At 51.0% G+C, this 23386-nt stretch overlaps 1 protein-coding gene across 1 annotated transcript in view; it reads right to left on the bottom strand.

The window, feature by feature from the left end:
• The window catches only part of TRABD2B (TraB domain containing 2B), a 213533-nt gene that overhangs the window by 12261 nt on the left and 177886 nt on the right, over positions 1 to 23386 (bottom strand). The window contains exon 4 of the mRNA XM_065894353.1: positions 20642 to 20816. Coding sequence (XP_065750425.1) covers positions 20642 to 20816 — 175 coding nt within the window. The remainder of the gene's footprint in view (positions 1 to 20641; positions 20817 to 23386) is intronic.

The following is a 23386-nucleotide window of genomic DNA, read 5'->3' on the forward strand; positions in this document are numbered from 1 at the left end:
CACCGAAGTCAAGGGCAGCCTCCCTGAAAGGCAGTATGGAGTAGCTGGAAAATGGGCTGGTGCCACCCTGCCTGGGTCCAAATCCTGGCTCTGCTGCTCATTGGTTGTACCACCCTGTGCCTCAGTTTCCCCATCTGTAGAGTGGGAATGCCTGCATTAGCAGTCTCTAGGGCTGTCGTGAGGACTCCGGGAACAGTGGCTGGCATGCAGCCACGGCTCGCAGTGTTTATTTACTGTTGCATCACTGTGCCCCACACCATCGAACTGACCCCAGCCCTGGACTGTCCAGGCAGGGACAACCTCCAGTAGTCAGACAAGGTCCAGCTCTGAGGTCTATGGCTCATCCTTGTCAGTTCCACCAGCAACTTGAGGCTCCCTGCCTTAGCATGGGAATGGGGTTCTGTGTGGGCATGTCTATGTCCTCACCAGGCTCCATGGGGCAGAGACCGCATGGCTACTGCCCCACACGCGCTCAGTATGCGTTGGCTGGATCTAAGACTTCGAAGATTCATTTGTTCACCATCTATCCAACATTTATGGATCACACACTTGACCCAGGCCCTGGGGCGGGCCCTGAGGACACAATGAGGTGTAAGATTCTGGGGAAGGAGTAATGTGTGGGGCGCGGAGGGGGCTGGTCTCCATCTCACTCTCCACCCCTAACCATTCATTCAACAGATGTTTATGATGCGTTTGCTCTGTGGCCAGCCCTGGGCTAGACACTGAGAATATAGAAATGAATCATTTGGTCCACAGCCCCAGATGAGACCAGGCACGCCCTCTGGCTGGACGCAGGCTCGAGGTCTGAGAACACGGTGGAGGCTCTCCCAGGCTCCGGTTAGAGGAGGCCAGTCGCTGTTGGGAGTCAGCCCCGGGCAAGCCCCTCCTCCTCGCTGGGCCTGTCTCCCCACTCGTTCAATGCAGGCAGAGTGGTGGTGGCCCCTGCGCCCTCCCAGCCCGTGTCCTTCCCCCGAAGCCCCACTTCCACAGGCAGTTCACTCCCCTCCTGCTCACCATTCATCCCAGAACCTGGGGGGAATTCCTGCACTATTATTCTAATTGCCTGTGACGGGTGGTGACAGGTGGGAAGCTGGAAGGTCAGCATGTTGACAACCCCAGGGTGGTGGACGAGCTTTGGGGGAGTGGAGAGGCTCCGGCGCAGAGGAAGTGAGGCTGGGAGTTCACAGTGGCTGGAACAGGGGGGTGAACCCCACAGCCCACTGCCGCCCAGCCCTGCACACCTCTGGGCTGGTTTCAAGACTCCCCACCAAGTCCCCCACCCAACAGTCTCTCGGTGAATTGTCACAGTCCCTGAAATCCCACCTCTGGATCACTGCAAAAAAAAAAAAAATCACAGGTCTGGGAATGGGAGACTTGGACTAGAACCCACCACACTCGCTCTGAGACCTTGGGCGAACCCACCAAGAGCCTGTATGCTCTTGGTGTCTCTGTGTACAGGGCGGGATTGGGCTGCTCCATGGGCTCCCCTCGCTCTCACATTCATGGAGAAGGCATTAGTTTGACTCCAGAGACCCTTATGAAATTGTACTCTCCCTCCCTCCCTCCTCCTCTCCCTCCCTCCCTCCCTCCTCCTCTCCCTCCTTTTCTCTACCTATTTATTGCATTTATCTGACGAACACCGATTGAGTGCATATCCAGTGCTGGATGGTGATGAACAGGTAGGGGCTTGTTCTAGGCACTCACGGTCTTGAGAATCAAGGTCTTTTGATCCAGGGTAAGTGCTATGCCGGGGGAAGCACACAAGGTGGTAAGCGTGCACAGGAGGCCGCTAATCTAACCTGGGGGCAGGGTGGACTCCCTGGAGGAGGCATCCCTAGCTGAGGGATGGGATCAGAGTTAACTAGGTGAGGATGAGAGTGGGGTGGCACAGGGTGGGGCGGGGCGTGTTCTAGGTAGGGGGAACAGCATCTGCAGAGACTGTGAGGTCAGTGAGGCTCACCTGGGGAGCCAGCTGCAGAAGACACACGGACAATGCCCTCGCAGCTCTGGCCCTGACCCAGTGCTGGCTGTAGAGGACGGAAGACCTAGGCTTCTGCCAAGGCTCTGAGTCTCCCGTACGTGATCCTGAGCTATCAGCTGCCCTGCTGCCAGCCTCAGTTTCCCTGTGTGTCAGATGGGCCTGGATCCCCGTGGCTGCCTCCCTGGGGAGGCTGTAAGGTCCCAACGAGGCAGGAGGAGTGAACGTCCTTTGGAAAAGCCCAGCATGCACACTTGAGTGAGGGGCTGAGCCGTCCCTGGCTGTGGCCACGGAGTCGACCCCACTCTTGCCTGCCCCCCGAACTGATCAGGCTGGAACTGGGCGTGGTGGACTCCAGCGCACAGGCTGCAGGAACTCCCTGCCTACAGCTCTTGGAATGCACTCCTGGCAGCAAAGCAATTCCTTCCCTGCCTCCATGGAGACCCATCTAAAGACAGGGGCCTCCAGGCCCAGCAGTGGTCCACGCAGATTTCAAGAGCCGTAGGGAAAACAGGCCACCTCAGGCTATACCGGAGTAGCACGAATATTTACTGACGGCCGTGTGGCCGCTCTAAAAGGAGCATTCCTGGAGCTGGCAGAGGGGGCATTCGGAGGAGCCCAAGCCTTACAGGATGCTGGCGGGACCCTGAGCACTGCCTGACAGCGTTTCAGTGTCTGGTCTGCACCCTGCCCGTTCCCTCAACCTCAGTGGTTCCAGGCCCTTACTGTGTATTTTAAGACCCTAAACAGAAGACTTCAGATACTTTGAGAAATGAGAAGCAATCAGCAACGATTTTTCCAAATTCCTATCCCCTCCTTCTCTAAGCCACACTGGCCTTCACCTCCTTCCCTCCAGGGTGGGGAGGTGTCCGCCCCCTGCCAGGGGCAGCTCCTGCAGGAGGCCCCTCCCACGGGCTTCCTGCCCCAGGACTGTCCAGAGCAAGCCCTCACTCCCGAGACCAGGTTCCCATCGCGACCCCCTCTTTGCCCTCTTTGGGGCTTGTTTTCCTCAGGACCCCACGACACCGTTCTGTCCTGTTTTCTTCGTACTCCTCTCACGGCTCCCTCTCCGTCCTCCTCGCAGGTTCCCCTTTCCCTTGCCCGATGAATGTGGGTGTCCCTGGGAACCCTTTCCACAGCCTTCTTTTCTTCTCACTCTATTCACAATCCGTGGAATGTGAATCCATCCATTCATATGGCTTCAGTTACCACTCTGGACCTGCTGCCCCAGCCCAGACCCATTTGTCCAGCAGCCTCCTGGGCATCTCCACCCAACATCCTCCGGAGCCTCCCCCTCCCCTCCTGGCTGTGTCTCAGCCGAGTTCCACCACCCAAGTCAGATGGGCGCGTCTCCACTCCTCCCCTCTCCTCATCCTCATCCATTCGGTCACCAGAATACCCTGGATTTTACCTCCTAACCATGCTTGGCCCTGGCCCAGGTCACCATCACCTGCCTGAATCACTGCAGACAGCAGCCTCCTTGCTCTCTCCGGTTCACCCTCTTCACCATGGCTGGAATGAGCTCCCCACACCCTGGAGCTGCCTCTGTCAGAATGTGTCCCCAACAAGCCACTTGAGGGGGGACCAACAGCTTTTCGAGGGCAGGGGCCACGCCTGATCCAGCTTTGTCCCCAGGGCTAAGATCAAGTCTGGCACAGGGCGGTAGCTTCATGAATGTTTGTTGAATGAATGAATGACAGAATCCGTTACTCCCTGTCCTTGCCATGATCTCGTCTTATCCCCAGAAGACCTGAGCTTGAGGATCCCTTCCCCTCACAGCTGTGGCCCAGCCCCTTGGTGATCCCCCTGTAGATCCCACCAATCCCAGGAGCTTGGCTGTCAGAGCAGCCCCGCAGTCAGGGCCCAGTGCATGTCGTCCCCAGGGGCTGGCAGACAGGGCTTGGGCCTGCCTCCAACGTCACAAATCCCGAAAAAGGCGCCACATCCATCCTGGAACCCGCAGGGAAGGTGTGGAAAATTTCCAAAGGGGTCCCTCGCCGTCACAGCTTAGCCTACATGGCTCGCCCAGGCTCCCGGCGTCTCCTGGCCACTGTTCAGCAGCTCCTTCCAGCATTGACAGCTGCTCTCTGGCCAGCTGTCCTCAGGAAGGAACATCCCATTTCATCCGCTGAGGCCTTGTGGACCAGGAGAGGAGGGAAGAGAGGGAGGACGGTGGGGGCGGGGCACACAGAGCCACAGAGTGGGAGAGAGGGACACACGGAGAGAGGCCGAGAAAGAAGAGACACTCAGAGACAGACAGGGAGGGGGAGAGAGCTCCAGAACACAGGGAGACAGAGAGAAGAAAGAAGAGAGGAGGTGACAGGGGCGGGGAGACAGGCTGCAACAGACTCAGAGACACAGAGGCAACAGTAAGGAGAGAAGGAAAAGGAGAGATGTCGGGACAGAGAGAAAGAGATACAAGGAGACACAGAGAGAGAGGGAAGGAGAGGAGGGAGAAAGAGGAGAGAGGAGAAAGAGAACCCAGAAACAAAAACAAAGGGCACGGGGGCTTCCCTGGTGGCGCAGTGGTTGAGTCCGCCTGCCGATGCAGGGGACACGTGTTCATGCCCCGGTCCGGGAAGATCCCACATGCCGCGGAGCGGCTGGGCCCATGAGCCATGGCCGCTGAGCCTGCGTGTCCGGAGCCTGTGCTCTGCAACGGGAGAGGCCACAACAGTGAGAGGCCCGCGTACCGCTAAAAAACCCAAAAAACAAAAAACAAAGGGCACGGAGGAGAGATCCACACACCAAAGACACCAAGGAAGGCTTCCTGGAAGAGGGGCCCAGGAAGGGTGGATTCAAGCAGATATATTGGAGGGGGTAGAGTTGGGAAACAGACAAGGGGAGGAGCAAGGGCCTGGAGGAGGATTATAGGTTTGACAAATTGTAAGGCTGGTTTGGTGACTGTGTCCCCTGACCACGCAAGCCAGAGTGCCACTTAAGGGACATCATATACAGGCAGGGAAGGTGTCCTGATCTGAGTGGGCGGAGCCCTATGATGTAGTGCAGAGACAAAGGCTCCGCTTCTTCCAGGCACAAGCAGGCCTGTGCTAGGGCACAAGGCTCATCGGCTGGGCATAGCCCAACAGCCCCCACTTACCCTCCGACATGAAAGGCGGGGTAGGACAGAGCTAAGGATCCTGTCCCGAGGTTAGGACAGAAAACCTGGCTCGACAGCCAGCCAGCTGTGTAACCTCAGGCAGTCTCCTTCCCCTCTCCGTCCCAGTTTCCCTACAAAGGTCTCATGGGTCCTCCCACCTCTGTGATTCCATCATGTGATGACCTGAAGGCAAACTCCTCCTCAGTGAGTCTCCTGGGCACAAGATGCTTTTCAAATATGATTTCATTTCATCTTCACAAAAGCATTTCCAGGTACTGCCAGTTTGCAGATGAGGGAACTGGAGCTCAGCTAGAGGACGGGACTTGCTGAAGCTCACACAGCCGGTAAAAGGCAAAGCTTGGGCTTCCATCCAGAGATGTCCTAGTTGGCTGCATGGCCGGTACATCTACTCTGAAGTACTGGATGCTGCGAGCGATCCTGAGCTCACGTTCTGGGGGCAGCGAATCGTCAGAAACATGTGTCCCCTCCAGGTTTCACCAGATCAGAGAGGAGAGTGTGTGAGTATTCAGCTCGAAGAATATGCCAGTTAACAGGGCAATTTCAAGACAGTATTGGGGGGCTTAGTGGAGGGGAGGAGGGGAGAACCAGATGTTCCCACAAAAGCTCCAAAGTAACACGGGCTCCCCTTGGCCAGCACACATGTTTTCTCTCCAGTGAGTCCAATGGGTTTCCAGTTTTCTCTTCCTGGAAGAGGGAGTCCAAGCCCATATTTATGTTCCGTCTGAAATTAATGCAAGGGGAACTATCAAGTGTTACTCTCGCTGCCAGGATCAGCCGCCGGGTATCAAGAAACAGCCGTGTTTGTTTACCCGAGGAAGTGTGACAGGACAGCTAGACAGATGGACAGGTGGATGGAGAATTGGGGGGTACCTCGGGGCTTCGAACCTCCCAAGGAGGGTCCGTCTGGGAAACTGGCAGAGCCGAGCTTTTGTTCTCCTGCTCTGCCGGCCAGGCAGGGCTGGACTGGGGCCTTTTCAGTTCAGCAAGGACTGAGATGATGTCTCCCCTGTACCCAGTTTTGTGCCAGGAGCTGAGACACATGGTCCCCACCCTGGAGGACATCACAGGGTGGAGGTGAGACAGACACACAAACAATTACAGGGCAGTGTGAGCTATGCAGTGAGGGAGGGACGCCGGGGCTACGGGGCTGAAGAGGTAGAGACAGGCCACAGACTAGGGGTCAGCCTCCTCCTTGGGCCCTGCCCTTGTCCCACAGTGAGGACATAAGTCCTGGGGGTTTTGAGGAACCTGTACCCTGGAGGGGTACAGGCCTGAAGCCACAGAGCCTCCTCCACAAGCCTTCACTGGGACCTCCTACATGTCAGGCACGTGCCAAGCCCTGGGGACCCTGAGATAGGTTAGACATGGGGCCGTTCCCTCCTGGGGTCTCCGGCAGCGACCACGCAGAGTGATTTGAGGTCAGCGTGAGGCACTGTGGGGAGAGCCCTGGAGACAGAGCCTGTGACGGCTTCTGTGAACTGCAGGGGGCAGTGCCCAGTGCAGGGCTCGCTGCGGTCACGGTTACCACTCTATAACACCCAGAGGCTCCTTTCCCAGAATGTCAGCACCCAGCACTCCAGGAGAGCACCGTGCTGGCCAACCATGCAGGCAGGGGCGGGGCCCAACGTCCTGAGTCTCACTGTGCCTTGGAGCTGAGACCGGCCGTGGGGGTCTCCCTGCAGGGTCCCAGCTGGGTCCTCAGAGGCCACCGGGCACCTCTGCCCCATCCCCTGGACAGCCCTGCTCTCGCCTGGGTGGGAGTCCTGTTCTTGGAGGACCATGGGCTCTGAAATAATACTGACAGCGCAAGAGCTCATGTGCGCCAGGCCTGAGTTGCACGTGCGCTGCCCACTGACGCCAGGCTCCTCTTAGAGGGACCCTGAGGGCCAAGAGAAGCCAAGTACCTGGTCTGCCCAGGCTCCTTCCTACGAGGACAGGCGCTGAGGTCCTCACGCAGGCAGTCAGGCTCTGAAGCCCGTGCCCTTCACCTAGGACACTCTCTCCTCCCCCTGCCTTCCCCACATGCCCAGCAAGAGTGCTGAGCCCTTAGCTGACATTCCAGGTGCCCTAGCTCACAGACAGAGGTCCAACCTGGTCCAGAGGGCAGGGCTGGCTCCAGTTAGGGACAAGCTAGCAGATGGGATGTTTCTCTGGCTGGCTGGATGCTCTGGGCTGAAACAGGAAGGGTGACTCTGGCCAAGGATCTTAGCCTGGAGCAGGCGTGCCAGCTGCCAGATGTGTACATGGTGGGGCGGCCGGGCCCTTTGAAACACCGTCGCAAAACTCTGAAACACTTCTGGATGCTGTGGCCTCATGTTTCAAAGTGGGGAGAATGGCAGGCCGTGGGCATTTGCCCGGGAGGAGAGAAAGTGGCTGGGCATGTGCTATTTGCTGGGTCCCTCGTTCTAAGGTTACCAGGGCCCTACATGGGCTGTGGCTGCTCTTCTGTGCTCAGCCATGAGCTCTGAGGAGTTTTTGTTCCTGAGGCCCCTGAGTGGAGAACCAGCGGGGGAAGGAGGTGGCTGGGGTCTTGCCCTGAGGACTGTAGGGATGAAGAGAGGAATTGGAAGGCAGCTGGACATGCATCAGGGAAATTTCAACCAACCAATTCTCACCTCCTCCAGGAAGTCTTCTCTGACCTACCCTCCCCTTCCTAGACTAGGAGATGACAAATGCGCTCAGCATGAGAGAGCTGTGATAGGGAAATCCTGCGGGACTATGGGATCCCAGAGAAGAGGTCACAGAAGGCCCAGGCAGGAGCAGGGAAGGTCATTCTCAGGAGAACAGAGGGCCCAAGTAGCAGCTGGATGGCTTTTTAGGGAGACAGGCATCAGAAAGAATGGCCTAATCAGTGTTGACCATGGTTCCACTCCAGTTCTAAGATTCTCTCACTTCTCATCTCCACCTTGATTTACCCATCTGCCAAATGGAATAATAAATACAATCCTGTCTCCCTCCAGGAGGCACTGAGGACGTGAAAGCCACGTAAGCTGATGGATATGGGCGCTCTTCAAGCAGGACGGTGCCCACTCTCCAAGGAGCAATTGCTGTTGTTATTCATTTTTAAATGTTACTGGTGTTCCGTGTGTCGGCTTTTATCTCGCCCTTCTCTCAAGCCCGGGTCTTCACCACGAGTCGACTTCTGTGTCCCAGCCCCACAGGAGTGTTCCTGGTTATGGGCCTGTGGCACTTCAGCTGGGGCTCAAGAGAGGCTGGCGCAGCCTGGAGGCTGGGTGTGCTGGATGGGCAGGTGCTCGGGGTAACAGCTACAGCAACTCTGTCTCCGATGCTCACACACCTTTTAACTCGTCAAATCCTGCTTTATGCTTGGACTTCTGCTTCCTGTGGGTGGGTGGTGTGGGGGACAGGTGGCAGCAGTCCTATGTGGAGGAATTTCCAGGCCCTAGCGGGCTCTTAGCTCCATACTCTTCCCAAGGAATCCAAGAGAGACTGAAGCAAACTCTGCTAGAGGGTTAGAATTCTATGATGATGGAAGGCTGGAATATCTGAACCACACAGTCTTAGAACAACGGGCTGTTAGGGTCAAAGGACTTTGTAAGGTCAGAAGTTAGAATTACATTCAGGCTGTAGCACACTGGGGTTACAGAACATACCAGTGGCTCTCAGAGTTCAGAATGAACGGGCCCTGCAGGCTAACTGGTCTACCCTTGAGTCTGGCTTGCGTCTCCAACCCAGCTCAGCCAGCCCCCACATTATGCATTCTGTTCCAGATCTCAGGATGGCTGAACAAGTGAACACAACCTGAGAGCCCCTTTCCCTCCACCCCAGAGGCCTGGGGCCCAAGAGATACCACGTGACTGAATGGAGTGAACTTGTTTCTGGGTGATTCGGTCTAGTGTGTCTTTATAGAACATCTCCTGGGTGTTGGCAATTCTGCGGAGATATGGGCCTGCCCGGGAGGAGTTCACAATCAGCGGGATGCTTATTGAGCAGTGGGTGCTAGGAAGAAATCAGGAAAAGGCCTGGAGTGTAGATGCTTCCACCTTTACACCCTAGATGTCCAGTGTTGCTGTAGAAAATCTTACAAGCTGTGATTTGGGACTGCTGCAGGTTCACAGGCCCTCAGTCACCAATCAGTACGGTCTATGTTCCCAGCAATCAGAGCAGATATGGGGCAGGCATGTGGCCTAATCCAGGTCCACAGCAGACACCACTGATTGATCAGACCTCTTCTCTGCTGAGCTTCAATATGGTTTTGTCATCCTTTATATACCACACTCCAGGCCACCATACCAATCAATCACAGCTGGTTCATGATATGAAATCCATTTAACTTCCTGTCAGTGTCAGTTCTTGTGGCCAATCTCTCTTACATTTACATCAGATGTTCTCCTGTCTTCAAACCAAGAACCAGCTCCCAGGCCCCTCTTTCTCTGCACATGGCTTCAACCTCTACTTTACAGAGTGGAGCTCTGATTAGAAGCCATCAGGTCACCTTTCCACCACCAAATTACCTTCCTGCCAGCCTTCTCCCTTCTCCAACTATAGGTGAGGAAGTGCCCTTTTCTATCCAAGGCCATATCCTCTACCTGAGCTCTGGCCCCCACCTTTCCTGCCTTCTTGGAAACTTGAGCTAGTCATTTTCCCCAATTTCTCTCCTGTATCATTGGCCTCACCCCTCCTGTTGTATGCTTTTCAGCATGTTTTAGACTTGCTCGATTCTCTCCTATCTGAAGAGAAGGCGGGTGGGTGGGAGAAATAATACAGTTACCAACTTTTAATTTTGCCAAACAAGGGCTCTGAAAGCCCTGTTTGTCTCATATCACCACTATTTTCTTTTTAAAGAGAAAGATATTTAACTTCAAACACAGTAGAAGGAAGATAATTTCAGAATATAAGCCTGTAAATTTAATACACTTCATTAATAAAAAAATTCACCATGTTGTACTTATTTTTCTCAGTTATTTGTAGGCCAGAGGAAATCCGAGGATGCACTTAAGATCTCTGAGGACACGTAGGCTCAGCTTGTCAAACTGTATGGGCCTGGCAGTCTGGAATCAACCCTCCCCTAACCCTGGGCTGGTGCACCCCTCCATGGCAGTGGCCTGGCTCCTTCCAGAACATCCAGGTTTGCACACTGGCCACAGTCACCTCCCAAGGAGGCGGGGCTTCCATCTGGGTCCCCAGCTGTCACCCAGGCCTGCTCAGAGTTGTCACACATGTCCACACCCCAACTGCCCTGGAACCTGCTGAATAACTTCCAGAAGAGGTCAAACAGCTCCTGAATACAGAAACAGCCCAAACGCTAAGGAGAGTACTCTTCTGTGGGATGTACCAGCTAAAAAGACACTCTCCTGCAAAATCGTCAACCTTTCTGGAAGTATACAGCAAGGGCACCATGTACGGGGGGAAATGGCCAGGACCAGGACCCAAGAGGCCAGGATTCAAGTTGAACGTCTGCCTGCAAGGCCTTGAGGAAGCCATTCATCTGCTCTGGGCCTTAGTTTTCATCTGCAAAATGAGTATAATAACCCCCTTCTCGTGGGCTTATTGTGAAGATCAGAGGTAATGTAATCTAAGAGCCTGGAATGGTGGCTGGCCCACAGGAGGGTCTCTATGATAAGGATCCCTCCACCACAGTAGAGAGTGTAATGCTATTATCTAAAGTACATCTAGCACAGTCTGATGAGGCAGGTGTATTATCCCCGTTTGCAGATGAGAGACTGAGGTCCTTGGAGGTGAAATGGCTTTCCCAAACTCTCTTAATTAACAGTGATGGAACCCGGCTTTATGCCCAGGCATCCTGACTGCAAAGCTCTGACCCTTTGCATCAAATCTCCCTGTAGAGCAGAGCAGAGGAGGGGCCAGTCAGCCTGCAGCACTGGGAATCCCAGTCTGTGCTTGTGGACTCTCAGGAAGGGGTTCTGGAGTAGGGGTGGGCTGGGGAAGGATCTGGATGGGCATGGGGGGTGGCCAGACAGGTGGAGGCTCTTTCTCTCCCTCACCCTAGTGAGCCTGAGGCTGGTCTCAGGCTGGTAAAATGACAGAACCTCAGGCTATAGAATGACAGGATGGGCAAGGCCAGGCTGTGGGTGTCTGGGAGTCTTATAATCATATTTCTGTCCTAAGCTATTTCCTAGAGACATTCATGAAACTGGAGCTGAGAGACTGTTGCACGAACAGACACCCTCTGGGGGTTGGCGAGCTGTATTTCCAGGGGCACAGACCCTCCCTCCCTCCCTCCCACAGTGCCTTCTTTGAGGGCCGGACAGGGGATGGGCAACGAGTCAGGCTGACTCAGGTCCCCAGTGCTCGGGGGTCTGGGAAGGCCTGAGTTGGAAAAGGCACCCAGACGGGAACGTGTGCCATGGAGCCTGTGCATCTGTAGGTTGCATGCTGCTGAAGAGTGCTGGGCCTGTCCCTGCATGTACATCCTCAGACTGCCTTTGGATGTGGGACTCAGGAGCTATGTGGCCATAAGGACACAGCAAGGCAGGCATGGACTTCTGTCACCACGAGTTGTGTGTGGACATGTCCCATGCTGACACACTGTTACAGGTCCTCTCAGCTGGCTCCCTGACCGCACATGAGAACAGAGCCCCTGGCCACAGCTCTGGGCCCCGGGGACCAGTCCTGGCTCTGTCCCCAACTCGCCATGAGCTTCACCCACGTCCTGGCGTCTGTGGAACTCAGTCTGCCCATGGCTATGATGAGGTGGGCAGGCTCGAGCTTGGAGGCTGAGTCCAGCTTTGAAATGCTCAGGTCGAGGGTAGATGTGCAGCACCGAGCAGGCCTGCTCCAGGTGTTGCTGAGCCAGAAGTGGCAGCTGCTGGCAGGACATGCCCACAGCCCCGGGCCTGTTGCCATAGGACAGACGGTCTCTAAGAGCCAAGGTGGGGCTCCCATTGCCCTCACTTTACTGCTGGGCTGCTCTAAGCTCTCCAGGCCAGGAGACCAGGATTGGAGGATCTGGTCAACATTCATTCATCTGTTCCTTCCTTCACTCATTCATTCTTTCATACCTTCACTGAGCTCGAAACATATTACACATGACTGAAAAACACAGGCATGATGAAGTGAAGCCTGCCTTCCTGGAGCTCAGGACGCTGGCAGGAGACAGAGCCAGCACCCTGCACTGGCTCCACCATGGGGAGCAGCCTGGAAGTGGGGAGAGGACCAGGAGGCTGGAGCTGATGGAGGCTTTGGACCAGGACAGTGGCAGTGGGGATGGACAGAGTAGACAGTGGTGAGGTCTTTTTGGTGGTCTGTCAAAAAAACTGACCAGGCCCGTGTTCTCCGACTGCCAGCGATGGCGGGTCTGGGCACCACGCTCCAGCGCCATCCATTTTCAGGGCTAGTTGATTCGGCAGAACCTCCAGAACGAACATGATCCTGCCAACATCTTGATTTCAGCCCAGTGAAATCCATTTCGGAGTTTTGAGCTCCAGGACACCGTGTGGCTGACAGGGTCTTGGTGCTCCGGCCTGGTGTCAGACCTGAGCCTCTGAGGTGGGAGAGCCGAGTTCAGGACATTGGACCACCAGAGACCTCCCAGCCCCATATAATATTAATCTGCGAGAGCTCTCCCAGAGATCTCTGTCTCAACGCTAAGACCCAGCTCCATCCAACGTCCAGCAAACTACCAGTGCTGGACGCCCCATGCCAAACAACTAGTAAGACAGGGACACAACCCCACCCATTAGCAGAGAGGCTGCCTAAAATCATAATAAGTTCACAGACACCCCAAAACACACCACCGGATGTGACCCTGCCCACCAGAGAGACAAGATCCAGCCCCACCCACCAGAACACAGGCACCAGTCTCCCCCCACCAGGAAGCCTACACAAGCCACTGAACCAACCTCACCCACTGGAGTAGACACCAAAAACAACAGGAACTATGAACCTGCAGCCTGTGAAAAGGAGACCCCAAGCACAGTAAGTTAAGCAAAATGAGAAGACAGAGAAATATACAGCAGATGAAGGAGCAAGGTAAAAACCTACCAGACCAAACAAATGAAGAGGAAATAGGCAGTCTACCTGAAAAAGAATTCAGAATAATGATAGTAAAGATGATCCAAAATCTTGGAAATAGAACAGAGAAAACACAAGAAACATTTAACAAGGCCCTAGAAGAACTAAAGAGTAAACAAACAATTATGAACAACATAATAAATGAAATTAAAAATTCTCTAGAAGGAATCAATAGCAGAATAACTGAGGCAGAAGAATGGATAAGTGACCTGGAAAATAAAATAGTGGAAGTAACTACTGCTGAGCAGAATAAAGAAAAAAGAATTGAGGACAGTCTCAGAGACCTCTGGGACAACATTAAACGCACCAACATTGAATTATAGGGGTCCTAGAAGCAGGGGTCTGAGAAAATATTTGAAGAGATTATAGTTGAAAACTTCCCTAACATGGGAAAGGAAATAGTCAATCAAGCCCAGGAAGTGCAGAGAATCCCATACAGGATAAATCCAAGGAGAAACACACCAAGACACATATTAATCAAACTATCAAAAATTAAATACAAAGAAAAAATATTGGAAGCAGCAAGGCAAAAGCAACCAATAACATACAAGGGAACCCCTGTGAGGATAACAGCTGATCTTTCAGCAGAAACTCTGCAAGCCAGAAGGGAGTGGCAGGACATATTTAAAGCAATGAAAGGGAAAAACCTACAACCAAGATTACTCTACTCAGCAAGGATCTCATTCAGATTTTTTTTTTTTTTTTTGCGGTACGTGGGCCTCTCACTGCCGCGGCCTCTCCCGCCATGGAGCACAGGCTCCGGATGCTCAGACCCAGCAGCCATGGCCCACAGACCCAGCTGCTCCGCGGCACGCGGGATCTCCCTGGACCGGGGCACGAACCTGCGACCCCTGCATCGGCAGGCGGACTCTCAATCACTGCGCCACCTGGGAAGCCCTCTCATTCAGATTTGATGAAGAAATTAAAACCTTTACAGACAGGCAAAAGCTAAGAGAACTCAGCACCACCAAACCAGCTTTACAACAAATGCTAAAGGAACTTCTCTAAGGGGGAAACACAAGAGAAGGAAAAGACCTACAAAAACAAACCCAAAACAATTAAGAAAATGGTAACAGGAATATACATATCAATAATTACCTTAAATGTAAATGGATTAAAGCTCCAACCAAAAGAAATAGACTGGCTGAATGGATATAAAAACAAGACCCGTATATATGCTGTCTACAAGAGACCCACTTCAGACCTAGGGACACATACAGCCTGAAAGCGAGGGGTCGGAGAAAGATATTCCATGCAAATGGAAATCAAAAGAAAGCTGGAGTAGCAATTCTTATATCAGACAAAATAGACTTTAACATAAAGACTATTACAAGAGACAAAGAAGGACACTACATAATGATCAAGGGATCAATCCAAGAAGAAGGTATAACAATTGTAAATAATTATGCACCCAACACAGGAGCACCTCAGTACGTAAGGCAAATGTTAACAGTCATAAAAGGGGAAATTGACAGTAGCACAATAATAGTAGGGGACTTTAACACCCCACTTTCACCAACAGACAGATAATGCAAAATGAAAATAAATAAGGAAACACAAGATTTAAATGACACATTAAACAAGATGGACTTAATTGATATTTATAGGACATTCCATCCAAAAACAACAGAATACACTTTCTTCTCAAGTGCTCATGGAACATTCTCCAGGATAGATCATATCTTGGGTCACAAATCAAGCCTTGGTAAATTTAAGAAAATTGAAATCATATAAGGTATCTTTTCCAACCACAATGCTGTGAGACTAGATATCAAATACTGGAAAAAAAAACTGTAAAAAATACAAACACAAGGAAGCTAAATAATATGCTACTAAACAACCAAGAGATCACTGAAGAAATCAAAGAGGAAACCAAAACATACCTAGAAATAAATGACAATGAAAACATGATGACCCAACACCCATGGGATGCAGCAAAAGCAGTTCCAAGAGGGAAGTTTATAGCAATATAATCCCACCTTAAGAAACAAGAAAAATCTCAAAAAAACAACCTAACCTTATACCTAAAGCAATTAGAGAAAGAAAAACAAAAAAAACCCCAAAGTTAGAAGAAGGAAAGACATCATAAAGATCAAATCAGAAATAAATGAAAAAGAAATGAAGGAAACAATAGCAAAGATAAATTAAACTAAAAGTTGGTTCTCTGAGAAGACAAAAAAAAATTCATAAACCATTAGCCAGACTCAGCAGGAAAAAAAGGGAGAAGACTCAAAACAACAGAAATAGAAATGAAAAAGGAGAAGTAACAACTGACACTGCAGAAATACAAAGGATCATGAGAGATTACTACAAGCAATTATATGCCAATAAAATGGACAGCCTGGAAGTAATGGACCAATTCTTAGAAAAGCACAACCTTCCGAGATTGAACCAGAAAGTAATAGAAAATATAAACAGACCAATCACAAGCACTGAAATTGAAACTGTGATTAAAAACCTTCCAATAGGGGCTTCCCTGGTGGCGCAGTGGTTGAGAGTCCGCCTGCTGATGCAGGGGACACGAGCTCATGTCCCGGTCCGGGAAGATCCCACATGCCACAGAGTGGCTAGGCCCGTGAGCCATGGCCACTAAGCCTGTGCATCTGGCGCCTGTGCTCCACAACGGGAGAGGCCACAACAGTGAGAGGCCCGCGTACCACAAAAAAAATCTTCCAACAAACAAAAGCCCAGGACCAGATAGCTTCACAGGCAAATTCTATCAAACATTTAGAGAAGAGCTAACACCTATCCTTCTTCTAAAATATAGCAGAGAGAGGAACACTCCCAAACTCATTCTACGAGGCCACCATCGCCCTGATACCAAAACCAGATGAAGATGTCACAAAAAAAGAAAATTACAGGCCAATATCACTGATGGACACAGATGCAAAAATTCTCAACAAACTGCTAGCAAACAGAAGGCAACAGCACATTAAAAGGATCATACACCATGATCAAGTGGGGTTTATCCCAGGAATGCAAGGATTCTTCAATATATGCAAATCAATCAATGTGATAAACCATATTAACAAATTGAAGGAGAAAAACCATATGAGCATCTCAATAGATGCAGAAAAAGCTTTTGACAAAATTCAACACCCATTTATGATAAAAATTGTCCATAAAGTAGGCATAGAGGGAACCTACCTCAACATAATAAAGGCCATATATGACAAACCCACAGCCAACATCATTCTCAATGGTGAAAACTGAAACCATTTCCTTTAAGATCAGGAACAAGACAAGGTTGCCCACTCTCACCACGATTATTCAACATAGTTTTGGAAGTTTTAGCCACAGCAATCAGAGAAGAAAAAGAAAAAAAAGGAATCCAAATCAGAAAAGATGTGAAGTTGTCACTGTTTGCAGATGACATGATACTATACATAGAGAATCCTGAAGATGCTACCAGAAAACTACTAGAGCTAATCAAGGCATTTGGTAATGTAGAAGGATACAAAATTAATGCACAGAAATCTCTTGCATTCTTATAGACTAATGATGAAAAATCTGAAAGAGAAATTAAGGAAACACTCCCATTTACCATTACAACAAAAATAATAAAATACCTAGGAATAAACCTACCTAAAGAGAAAAAAAAACCTGTATATGGAAAACTATAAGACACTGATGAAAGAAATTAAAGATGATACAAACAGATGGAGAGATATAGCATGTTCTTGGATTGGAAGAATCAACATTGTGAAACTGACTCTACTACCCAAAGCAATCTACAGATTCAGTGCAATCGCTATCAAACGACCACTGGCATTTTTCACAGAACTAGAACAAAAAATTTCACAATTTGTATGGAAACACAAAAGACCCCTAATAGCCAAACCAATCTTTAGAAAGAAAAAAGGAGCTGGAGGAATCAGGTTCCTGGACTTCAGACTATATTACAAAGCTGCAGTAATGAAGACAGTATGGTACTGGCACAAAAACAGAAATATGGATCAATGGACCAGGATAGAAAGCCCAGAGATAAACCCACGCACATATGGTCACCTTATTTTTGATAAAGGAGGCAAGAATATACAAAGAGAAAAGACAGCCTCTTCAATAAGTGGTGCTGGGAAAATTGGACAGCTACATGTAAAAGAATGAAATTAGAACACTCCCTAATACCATACACAAAAATAAACTCAAAATGGGTTAAAGACCTAAATGTAAGGCCAGACACTATAAAACTCTTAGAGGAAAACATAGGCAGAACACTCTATGATATAAATCACAGCAAGATCCTTTTTGACCCACCTCCTAGAGAAATGGAAATAAAAACAAAAATAAACAAGTGGGACTTAATGAAACTTAAAAGCTTTTGCACAGTAAAGGAAACCATAAACAAGACGAAAAGACAACCCTCAGAATGGGAGAAAATATTTGCAAACAAAGCAACTGACAAAGGATTAATCTCCAAAATTTACAAGTAGCTCATGCAGCTCAATAACAAGAAAACAAACAACCCAATCCAAAAATGGGCAGAAGATCTAAATAGACATTTCTCCAAAGAAGATATACAGACTGCCAACAAACACATGAAAGGATGTTCAACGTCATTAATCATTAGAGAAAGGCAAATCAAAACTACAATGAGATATCATCTCACACCGGTCAGAATGGCCATCATCAAAAAATCTAGAAACAGTAAATGCTGGAGAGGGTGTGGAGAAAAGGGAACACTCTTGCACTGCTGGTGGGAATGTGAATTGATACAGCCACTATGGAGAACAGTATGGAGGTTCCTTAAAAATCTACAAAGAGAACTACCATATAACCCAGCAATTCCACTACTGGGCATATACCCTGAGAAAACCATAATTCAAAAAGAGTCATGTACCAAAATATTCATTGCAGCTCTATTTACAATAGCCAGGAGATGGAAACAACCTAAGTGTCCATCAGCAGATGAATGGATAAAGAAGATGTGGCACATATATACAATGGAATATTACTCAGCCATAAAAAGAAACGAAATTGAGCTATTTTTAATGAGCTGGATGGACCTAGAGTCTGTCATACAGAGTGAAGTAAGTCAGAAAGAGAAAGACAAATACCATATGCTGACACATATATATGGAATTTAAGAAAAAAAAATGTCATGAAGTACCTAAGGGTAAGACAGGAATAAAGACACAGACCTACTAGAGAATGGACTTGAGGATATGGGGAGGGGGAAGGGTAAGCTGTGACAACGTGAGAGAGTGCCATGGACATATATACACTACTACCAAACGTAAAATAGATAGCTAGTGGGAAGCAGCCGCATAGCACAGGGAGATCAGCTCGGTGCTTTGTGACCACCTAGAGGGGTGGGATAGGGAGGGTGGGAGGGAGATGCAAGAGGGAGGGGATATGGGGATATATGTATACATAGAGCTGATTCACTTTGTTATACAGCAGAAAGTAACACAACATTGTAAAGTAATTATACTCCAATAAAGACGTAAAAAAAAAAAAAACAGAAAAAAAAAAACACCAAAACTGACCAGGAATCAGCTGGATTTCAGAGATGGGGAAGAAAGTGGAGGTGGTAGGAAGCCTGCGTGCTGGCCTGGTGCCTGAGTGGACATTTGTGCTGCAGTGCACTTGGGGTTTCAGTGTCAGTGGTTGCCTGGGCCATTGTGATTTTCGTCTCTAGGCTCTCCTGTTTCCACACCCACAGGAAGAAGCAGGTATTAGCTACCCTCAGCCCCTGGGTGACTGGTCCTGAGCCCTGCAGCAGGTGGGGCAGGTAGAGCATGCAGAATGCTGGATCCCTTACTGGCCTCTCTCAGTGACCGGGCTCTCTAGGGGCTCACATTAGAGGAGGAGCCTGAGGGCTAGTTGAGTTCCCAGTGGTGCCCCTTTTGTGGTCAGCTGTGGGCCGGTTTAGCACAGGATACACTGCCCAGATGCCCATAGGAGGGAGGGCTGGGGAGCCTGCTGGGATGGAGAGTGAGGGAGAGTGCGTGTTGGGGAGCACTTGCTTCCCTGCATGGTCTCCAGATCTGTTCTGACTCATGCCAGGTCCCCAGCAGGTGTCCTGCAGTCGAAGTCCTGCTTCTACTGGCTCCTTCAGGCAGCCCCTCCCACCGCTACAGGAACCCCACTCTTCTCAGAAATCTGTTTGAAGAGCTCCTAGCATCACAGATGGCCCAAGTGAGTCCTGGGTCTTTCTGCTCAGATGAGTGAAGTGAGGCTGCCAGAGGGGAGGGAAGAGGCCACATCAGGCCGTGGCACAGCTGCAACGTGAGCCCAGAAGTCTCCGTCCAGCTGCAGGTGTGGTCTTATAGAGGCTGTCCCAGAGGTCCCGTGTTTCTGAGGCCCTCCCATACGCCTCTGCCGTGCTGAGAGCTGAAGGGGAGGGAAGACAGGTGCAGACACACACAAACCCTGAAGTATTTGGGGTTGAACAGTGGGGGGTGGGTGAGGCAGACCTCCAGCAGTGGACACGCCCTGTTATGAATCAGGATGTCCATACAGGCCCTTCTGCGTTAGACAGGCTGCTCGGCTTGATCCAACTCAGCCTGACGCAGGCAGCCAGCGTGTGGGTAGCGGGGCAGGGAAGGGAGGGGAGAGAGAGGACAGCGCCAGTGAGCACAACGCCCACGAGTGCGACGCCCGCCAGCCACCTCAAGGTGAATTCGTTCAGCCCAAATTGCAAGCAATGTGAGCAAGAAATACGTTTGTCATTGTAGCACCGGAGCAAAAGCCAATAAATAAAGGAGGCAAATGCAGTATCTTGGTCCCAAGGTGGACAGCACTGTCATCAGGAGAGACAGCCATGGAGAAAGGAAGACAGTGAGGGAGAAGAAGCAGGAGAGGGACAGGGAGAGAGAGACGCTGAGCAAGTCCTGTAGCTGTACCTGCGTGTCTGGACTTCCCAGAGCCCCAGAAGGAGCGTCAAGGTCACGGTCCATATGGTGGTGATAAAATTGGTATTAATCGTCGTCATCATAATGCTGCCGATCGTCGTGGCTGCCATTTTGAGTTCCAACTATGTGGTGCTAATCTTTGCAACTATTCTACAAGGTAGGTCTTTTCAATTCATCACATAATTATTGCTATCACTGCCCATTCATAGAAGAGGGACTTGAGCCCTTGAGAAGGTCCCCTCCGAAGCCATGCAGTCTGGAGGCGGTTGGGCTGGGATTTAGAGCCAGGGCTGTGGGATGTCAGAGCTGCCTTCTCCCCACTGGGCCACGTGGCCCTCACTGACTTGGCCTTGGCTCTGAGGGGTGGGCCCAAGCCTGGGCTGGACGCTGGGAGCTGGCTTCAGTTCTGGGCTCTCAGCATGGCCTCCTGGGGCATGAAGGAGCCACAGAAGTTATCCTGGTTTTGGCAGTGGTCACTGCCCTTGTCCATGGGGACTGTCACAAAAGAACCCTTGACCAGAAGCAGGGGACCTGCTTTGGATCCCAGCTCTGCTGAACACTGTGCGGCTTTTCCTGCTCATTCGGGGCCTCAACTTTTCCCTTTATGAAGCAGAGGTCAGGAGAGGGTCCAGCAACCCTCCCAGCCCTCAAGGATTTGGCAAACAATCCCTTCCCCACTCCGGTCCAAACCTGCTCCGAAGGCAAAGAAGCAGATCTTGTCTTCGTTCTCCTGCAGAAGAGTCATGACCCTCTTCCCCATCCGCTCATTCCTCTTGTAGATGAGCTCCTGGCGGAAGTAGCTGTCGATCTCCTGGGCGGTGACCTGCTCGTGCGGCGGAAGGGTGGTGTTGATAAAGTTGGGTAGCTGTAAAGGCAAGACAGAGACCGCTGCCTTCAGTTCTTCCTGGAGCAGAGTGGCTTTCAATAAACACACGCAGCCCAGTGTGGGGCTGGGTAACTTACCTTTATTCAGGTAATTGATGCTTTTCATCAGTTCCCGGATGCTTCGAGATGACTGTTGTTATCCCAGTTTCACAAATAAAGAAAGAAGAGCGAAAGATCCAGAGATAGGTGGAGAGCCACACAGCTAACTAAATGGCAGAGCCAGGCTGGAGCCCTTGGACGCCACCCTCACACACGTATCACTCCCGCGTCTCTGCCTTGTTGAACCTCGGCTTCCGGACACAGAGGTCCTGGGAGGCTCTCACTGTAGCACTGACCCTGTCACTGGCACGTACAGGGAATCTGGTTCAGCAAGCAGGTGTGGAGGGTCTGCCTGGTATAGCGAAAAGGCTGACCTGGGCTTCAGGCCCTGTTCTGATGCTGTGTGACTTTGGCCAAGTTACTTAACTTTTCTGAGTCCAGGTTTCCTCATTTATAAGTTGGGGCTGATGGTATTGCGGGGGATTGTATGAGATGATGGGTGTTGTCGTGGACACCTTTCAGCCCACCCCACCCTACAGAGGTCAGAGGAGGGGTCATAACCTTTGGTTCTCCCAGGGTATCAGCCCTGGTTGGCCACCACTACCTCTGCATCCCCAGCTCCACCGCTGCTCAGGACGTAACCCAAACCCTCCATCCCTTCTTGAAAATTTCAACTCCAGGACCAAGGCTTCCTTCCATAACAATGGTTTGTTCAACAACCTGGCTTGGAGCTATCCATGTTTCCCAGCTCTTGGCCCCATGTCCACACTCAGCCACATGGCCTGGGGCCAGCATTTCTGACGTGTCCTTGAACGAGGCAGAGAGCTCCCTGAGTTCCGGGACAGCACCTCTGTCATTCCTGGGCCCCTGCTGCCTGGCACAAAGTAGGTGCCCAGCACAGGTTTCTGGAGCCTTGAACATAAAGATGTGCCATCCCTCCTCACCACATCGCCTCCTCCTGTTCTTCCGTTCCCGACATGTTGCCTCTCTAACCTGCTCCAGTGCTGTGGCCTTCAGCATGTGGGTGGGGTGGGAGAGGAAGCCATGGACCACTGAGGACCCTGAGGCCATGCGTAAGAATACCTGCTCTTTCCCCACAATGCACCAGTGTGATTCTAACCTCCAAGCCCTTGCTCACAAGGGGTGCCCCCTTCATCACTCTGTCTTCACCAACCCAGGCCCAAAGCACAGGACACAAGGCCTAGCTGACTTCTGAACTGGCCAGATGGAGAGTCTAGCACGAGGAGACTAATTTCCTGCAGGTTTTAGCCCAGCCACATGGATTCTAGAGCCACTGACGAGTTGTCAGCCCTCCTTCTGAGGAAAACGGAGGCATCAAAGGAGGCTGAACCCAGAGGGATTCTGGGGAGGTTGGGACATCTGCCTCTGCTATCTGTTGGCCAAGGACCAGGGCATTCCCTTAGTGAGAGGGGCTTCTCTGCCTGAAAGCCTTGATACGCTGTTCTGGGAGGAGCAAGACATTGATATGACTGGTACGCCTTAAACTTGAGCAGTGCACAACCTAGATAGCTGTATGCAGCAGCTCTGCCAGTGCCCAATCAGGGCCAGCACAGAGTTGGTGCTTGGAGACTGTTTGGCAAATGGATATATGAAGGAACAGAGTTCTTACTCCCTCCCCTAACCATGGAGGGGATGCTTGGCAGCCCTGATAAAACAGGCCACACTTGGACTTGATGCCACTATAGGAAACACTGCAGGCTTCTGAGTGCGGGAGGAGCACAAGAGAGGCTGTGACTCAGAAGGGTTATTTCTGGAAACCTGGCCCTCGCAGGCTTCCCTCCATTCCTTGGGTATGGAAGAGAACGTGGGACGATGTTGCACTGACAAATACTTGTTCAATGAGTGGATGCGTGGATGAATGGATGGGCTCGCAGGCAGCAGCTCTGGAGGTTGTGAGTGTGAGTCCTGAACAGCTGGGTCAGCTCGGGTTGGAATCCTTCTTTTGCCACTTACCAGCTGGGTGGCCTCTGTAACTCACAAGTTACTTGGCCTCTCTGAGACTCAGTTTCCAAATTGGTCATATAGGGGCTATATATATTGCTATAGGAATTAAACAAGATCAGTTTTGGAAAATGCTTAACCCAGCGCATGGCACAAAGGAAGTCTTGACTAAACGTCAGCTTTGTACAACTAGCCTGGAGGATGCAGCTGGCTGAATCATCTTTCCCCTCTGATGGCAGGGGTACAGTGAAGGGTGGCCTTGGACAGGGGATAGAGATGGAGATGACAGAGAGGTGGCCTTCAGAACCATCAGAGAGCCTGAAGGAAGCATTCTGCTTCCCTTCCCCTCTTCCAAGGGTTCAGGCAGAGGCCTTCTCCCTGTGATGTGTCCAGCCCGCCCTCCTCAGTTCCCTGACCCTGAGTGTGCATTTGTGGAGGATGAACCTCCATTCAATCTGTAGGGAGCTTGAAAAAAACAACAAAAAAAAGAACAAGAACTAGAAAGATCCATGTCAAAGCCACAAAGAAGCTGGGCTAGCCACTGGGTTC

The sequence above is a fragment of the Phocoena phocoena genome, chromosome 1 (genome assembly GCF_963924675.1).
Source record: "Phocoena phocoena chromosome 1, mPhoPho1.1, whole genome shotgun sequence".
Lineage (NCBI taxonomy): Eukaryota > Metazoa > Chordata > Mammalia > Artiodactyla > Phocoenidae > Phocoena > Phocoena phocoena.